The sequence below is a fragment of the Atta colombica genome, unplaced genomic scaffold (genome assembly GCF_001594045.1).
Source record: "Atta colombica isolate Treedump-2 unplaced genomic scaffold, Acol1.0 scaffold58, whole genome shotgun sequence".
NCBI classification, from domain to species: Eukaryota; Metazoa; Arthropoda; class Insecta; order Hymenoptera; family Formicidae; genus Atta; species Atta colombica.
The window spans coordinates 2,095,239-2,101,911 of NW_017259548.1; the positions used below are offsets into that span (position 1 = coordinate 2,095,239).

At 35.8% G+C, this 6,673-nt stretch overlaps 1 protein-coding gene across 1 annotated transcript in view; it reads right to left on the minus strand.

Moving 5' to 3' along the window:
* Window positions 1-1,307: 1,307 nt before the first annotated feature.
* LOC108692053 (hemicentin-1-like) overlaps window positions 1,308-6,673 on the minus strand; it is a 98,645-nt gene continuing 93,279 nt past the window's right edge. Inside the window, exons 10-12 of the mRNA XM_018200157.1 lie at window positions 5,428-5,676; window positions 3,656-3,936; window positions 1,308-2,476 (exon numbers count right to left, since the gene is read on the minus strand). Coding sequence (XP_018055646.1) covers window positions 2,333-2,476; window positions 3,656-3,936; window positions 5,428-5,676 — 674 coding nt within the window. The 3' untranslated portion in view covers window positions 1,308-2,332. The remainder of the gene's footprint in view (window positions 2,477-3,655; window positions 3,937-5,427; window positions 5,677-6,673) is intronic.

The window sequence follows — 6,673 nt, forward strand, 5'->3', positions numbered from 1 at the left end:
CTCACAAATCAGTATTATAATAGGGGAAATAGTGTGGACTAGATTGTGGATTTGTGATTCAATCAGAACATTAGTCGATTGAATACCATGAGGTACGATGTGCGATCATTGACCGTTCCATCTGCACGTATTGCGATATCATTCGATTATGATGCCTGGGTGAATCGTAATTATGTCTCGCAATTCGCAGCCGGAATGGGTGACAGTCTGATGGGGGGGGGGGGATAACTACGACAGCGTTAGGAGCGGAATAGGTCGTCTTAACAGCCCTGGAGACACGGATGGCACATAGAATAATAGGTTACTCCGGCAACCTGGGTTAGTCCTTGTTAGCAAGACCGAGAATGCACAATGTATGCAAACACTGTAGCGCGTCCTCGTATTCCCCCGAAATGCTCGAATTACTGTTCTTCGTCCAATAGGATGCTCACCTAGCTGTCAGGACGCTTTTGCTAGCTCTCTTCGAAGCTAATGGAGAGGCGCGACGATCTGTTTTCCTTAAAGCACTTCAGCCATCTCGCGCGGCGCGTTTATCTCGAGGAAATGGTGCGATACGTCTCGCCTGTGGCAATTTTCTTTTTGCGAAATATATTGCTTCTCTCCCATATTGCGATGTCGACACGTCTTGGTATACCAAGACATGGCATTAAACATTTACATTTTCAACTGTTATTAAATGCTACTATCTTCCGTAATTATTCATGCCTATCATGCTTATGTAAATATATTAGAAAGTCTATTAGAAGTCTGAAAGTACTTACCTAAGAAATGAAGATGCAAATCAAGTTAAAATGATAAAATAAAATTTATAAAATTCTTATAATCAAAATATATTCTCTTAAAATAGTAGTGATTCACAAATATTCTCGTTAATAAAGAAAAACTGAGCTCTTTCAGTAGAATGGCAAAATAATTGATGGGTATTTTACATCATTAAGTACAACAGGAAATGGAGATATATGTATCGGGTAATATCGTATTAAGTACGTATTGTGTAACATGTACGCCCACGTTGTTAAATTCAAGCACAAAAATTTCGTTCACGTTCGAAATGGAAAAGTATAATGGAAGCGTAACACAAGTATGTACGTTGCGCGAATAAATTCGTCTCACGTACCATAGAAATTTTACCTTCTCATGCCATTCGTTCTTAATGGAGAGGAGTATGTAAGATCAAGTAAGGAAAGATAAAAAAATGAGCTTGTTGTGTAAAACAGATGAAACGTATTCTCTTTATTCGTATTCGTATGCCATCGAGTTTTATCTTACGCGATCGGACATCTCTTGACTTAACGGATGTGTAACGGATGAAATTCGGACATTAGTGACTATAATTCTAGGGCCAGGTTCGTGTCTATTTACAATAGATCTTTGTACAAAAACTAGTTCCATATAAACAGTAAAATCCACGTTCGTGTGCCGCATCAGTGATCGGGAACGAAGACGTCGCTCCTTAAGAAATTCTCTCGAGTTCGGCGAAGTCTTTTGAACGAATTTATTTTCTGTCTGAGTTGTTATAAAAATTTTGCGTACGAAAAACATGAGCAGTGATGAGCTTCGAATACGATCACATTAATATCGTTAGTATTTTAAGGATAAGGCTGGAGAATAAGCTTTGATCGAAAAAATAATATTCTCGATCGTATTGCCTTACAATTGCTGTAAGGGCATCTACTTGAAAGTAATTTTAATAGATTGTAAAAGTTTCAAAAGAATTAATATGTTAAGATCTATATATAAAGACGTCATTTTTCGCGTCATGCGCGACTTGAAAATTGGAAGTATATGAATAAAATATAAAGCGCCATTAAAATTTTCTTCAGCTCGCTTTGACCCAGCCTCATTTCCCTTATTGACATTAACTACTTTTAGGGGGGTTAGACTCTTTGTACGTTACGATATACCGTTTATACCTCAGTATGGCAGTAAAGAAATATTTTTGGACATGTACGGGTACCTCTCTAACTTGCTAATGTCATTTCACCTCGTCTTCCCCGTAAAATTATATATGAAAATGTAGCGCCGTCCCCGGCGGCATCGACATAATGTAATCTCGAGAAGAGACCGCGTTCCCATCAATACGATCTGGAACACACCATCAGCCTCTCTATGGTTTTGTACAGTAAACGTTAAGTGTGTTTCGCGGAGTGGTTCGAAACTCGTGTACTAATTATGGGAAGATACCGCGTTAGACTTCGTGCTCGCGTCTCGGGGATCCACGGATCTCTACGCTGCTCTCCGCTCCTACTCGTTACATTTACACGTGTAAATATAATCGCCGGCGGCATCTTAGAAGCTCACGAGGTTGATCCCGCAGGGAAACCCTTCGAACTTATATACAGCTCTCCTGTATCCGATTCGAGCGTGTCACCACTTCAGGTTGATGGAATTTGCCTTGCGCGGAGATCGACGATGAAACGGGCCTCTGAGGCATCGATGAGAGTCCTTTGCTCGTCCTCTGAAGGCTATAATATATCTGAAAGCAGGAATCACGTCCGACATTTATCAGACTATTTTATTGATTAAAAAAAAGATATATGTGTTATGCAGTACATTCGCTTTAATGTACGAAAATAGTATTAAGCGCGTATTCGTCAAAAGATTTTAATATATTGAATTTAATCCTTTCGCTGATTATACATGTACAAAAGAGATTTCAAATTAATGAAAATTATGTGAAAGCAAATGACATGTGCTGATTCCGTCCAGAAAAACTGCCATAAACTTTCATTTCTATGAATAAGTTTTTAAAAAAGACAAAGTGTCATCTGTCTTTTTATATTCTTTTTGTTCCATGATGGCTTAATATAATATATATTTTATAAAGTTGTTATTATTCGATGATAATTTTAATAAATTTTGGACATTGTGTATTATTTTATTAGTACCAATTATTAATTTAACAAATCGATGAACCAATTATTGATTAATAAATTTTTATTTCTCATCGCGTATTTTTTAAATATGGCACAATTAATTTAGCCATTTAAAGTAATCGCTATCTAGAAAGCAACCGTTGAAGAAGAACAGCAGAATACGAAGACGAGTTACGCACATCGGGACTGACCTCGTCAAATTATCGAGAAAACTTCGACGTAATTAAACTTACGAAAGCGCAGATAACTCAAGATCTTGCTAAACCGGAAAAGTTAAAGTGGGAGACTGCCGCATATTGAAGCAACCGATTCCTCCTCTTGACTAACTTCCCATCACTTTGCTTCGAGCTTCTAATATTTAAAACAGCCTTTCTGATTTTGCTTTGCGGAAGTTAGACGCAATATTTCAACGAAGATCAAATCAGACATTAAAAATAAAAAATGCAGCGCTTATTTGATGCACTCGAACATTCGACCTACTTTTTCCTTGTTCCTCCTTGCTCTAATTTGCACTAATTTGCGCGAAAATATTAAAAAGTCTTCTCGTTCAAAATTTTGTTAGATTATTAAATAAGTGTTATTTGTAACGCAAATATTATAATATTAGTCATATTGAATTCACTTTCTAATCTTAATATAATTACATTTTCCTTAAATCATAGTTATCATGGATTTCTTCCTTAATGAAGAATTAATTTTTTATAATTTAAATAATACTTATGGATTAATGACGAAAAAAATAATAAAATAAGATGCAATATTATATTATAATTACTTACGTTTTGGTTGTTACGCTGATTGTAGGCGTCCATCGCCATCTGCTTAAAATCAGCCATCGTGGGCGGATGATTGTAAGCGCTTTGCTGAGACACGTGATTTTGCGGATAATTTATGGTAGGCGTTGGCAGACAGTCAGTCAACATCGGATCCGGAGGCAGATCCAGACCGTGCTGAACGATCGGCCTTTTCTCTGGCGAGGCATCTTCATCGGTGGCGCGATCTTTCTTTCTTCGTTGTGGCGGTGTCTTATAGACGGGGGTATATGTTAGGGGTCTTCTCTCTGCGGACAGATTTACGGAAGCCATGCAGAGACCGAACGACTAAGCCGCTTAGTCGATTAAATCAGGAGAAAGGAGCAGCCATTTTTTTTTTATAAGTACTTTATCTCTTGTAAATGTGAAAAAACATAAGCTTCACGACTGATTCGTAATTATGGTTTCTTTCATCTTTTTTTTTTCGAGAAAGGTGGAAATTGTGTTTAAAAAAAACCCTGCAAGAATTTGCACTATTCTATCGATGAAACTTTCATTACGAAAGGCGAAATTTACGAGAGATCTCTCGATTTTTAAGTATTTCAATCCAACTTCATTTCCCGACATTATCATTATTCACGTAGTTCGCTCGCTGCGACGTAGTTCGCGTATTAATATCGCAAATGGAAATGTATTTTCATGGAAAAAGTAACATCGCGCTGAAATGAATTTAAATGAGAAATTTGTTTCATGGACTCGTTTGCTATAAGTACAAAAACTAACATTACGTGTTTATTATTATACACTTGGAAAATGATGTCAGATAGAAGAGATTTATTATATTCATATTCACACAGATTTAGAATATTTTTTCGAAAGTACATATTTATCAGCCATTTGTTTATCTCTTTCGAGAATATTTTATGGAAGTTCTTAATTTGATACAATTACAAAGTTAATTATACAAAGAGCTCAGTTGAATTATTATTGGCAGGCTGAAAGATTCATATATAATTCACAAACGAAGTCGAACGTAAATTATAAAATATTGACTATTGAATGTCGATGTAATATTTCTATATGCTGCTAATAATCTAACTATATTACATTTATGCATACATAAAGATTAATAGACTACGATTCAGCTTACAAGAAATTTATAGATAATATAATATGAATTTATTGGAGAAAATGGGAAAAATATTTATATATATAGTAATGTTGATTTAAATTTTTAAATCAACTATTTGTTTAATTTAATTTAATATTAAACATACTGTCGTTATTGCTCGTACTACTGCATCTCTTTTTCGAAGTCTGCAAAAATAATTACAGCCAACGATATTTTCATAGAATTCTTTACTACAATATTTGTTTAATTATCTCTTATCAAGAACATATTGAGATATTTATTTTATTTATTACAAAAATGTAGTATTATGAAAACAAACAATTAAAATAAGATATATTTACATTCATCTATACCATGCGTTTTAAAAATTAAAAGTATAGTTAATATTTTATCTTATAATTGAAGTTTAGAAACTTATTGAAATTTGTCGTATATATATATATAGATAATTTTAGTAATTTTATATTTCTTCGGAAAAAATTAATATCAAATATTATTATTATTATTATTATTATTATCATTTCACTTCTATTTTCTCCCAGTGATTTCGATAAAATTGAAAAATAATGCATATGTGATAGCCTAGCTAGTTTCTCGTCGACATAAAAAAAGAGCCAATATACACAATTCATGCAAGCCATTTCCAACGAAATACTGACGAACTTACCATACTCGTTAGGTATGATGTCCGGATCGATGTCATCGACCGCCTGCTTGGTCTGAGGGTGCACCGGGGTGGTTGCACCTGCATTAGGCGGCTCGCATACGATGGGAGCGTGCTTTGGACTTCCGGGTCGGCCGGTGGAGTGCTTCCGATAGAGCGCCGCTAGAATTCCAGCAACGGCCAGGGCCAAAAGGGTCGCCATGGCTGCCAAGCCCAGCAACAACGGATTCAGCATCGATGCATCGGTGTTGCCTGCCGCGACAGTCGATGCAAAATGCTCGATCAACTGGAACTTCTATCGATCTCTCCGGAGAGATATTCCTACTCCCTCGCTATATAGTAACGCAACCCACCTCGCTTTTCCTAATCCCACGTTTTATCCAACGCGAAATAGAACTTTGCTATTTGTAGGAAGCGCTATAAGTAACTTTTCTTTTATCGCTCGCTTTCTCACGTCTCGATGAAAGGAAAGAAAGAATAGCGATACGATATAGTAAGGGGTACAATTGGCTTTTCGTACTTTTCGATTACCAACGCGGATTGTATCGCATCATTCGTTGATCGTCGCTGCAAATTCGTGAATGGAATTCAAAGATCGTAGTAAATGTTTCGTACATTTTCCAGTACTCCACTAAATGATTTCGCCAGGCATATTTGTTTTGCGTTTCCAAGCCTTCTCCTTTATATAGGTGAACAAAGGTTTTAGAAAGGAAGCGATTCAATGTTTCTCTATTACCGACGCGTGATACCGTCCCGTACAAAGAGTACGTATAGCTACACCGAAAAGGGATCATTGAACAAGAGCACCTTGATACACATATGTCGCAAAGCGTTACCCTGAAAGTGGCCTGATTGCAAGAGCGAAACTTCCTTTGTGATAATGCCGCTTACAAAGTGACGCGATCGCTAGAGCTTGAGATGCTTCAGAAAAAAATCTGCTACTGTTGTCCGACACGGGCAACTAGTTTCTTAGATAATACGCGTATTTAAAAGATGTTTCAAAATTTTATCAAAAGACATTTTTAAGATTCTGAAAAGATGTCTGAAAGTTATCTTAAATAAGATATTTTTTGGAGCACGTACAGCTATTATGTTGACTATAATATTGATTAGACTGTAATATTAATTAGAATACACATGGCCTAGTAATTTGGATAGAACATAAAAGTATATAAGTATATAAATGTACCAATTATTAGACAACAAATTTAAATATTGAGTTTCTGTGTGTGTGTGTATATATATATAT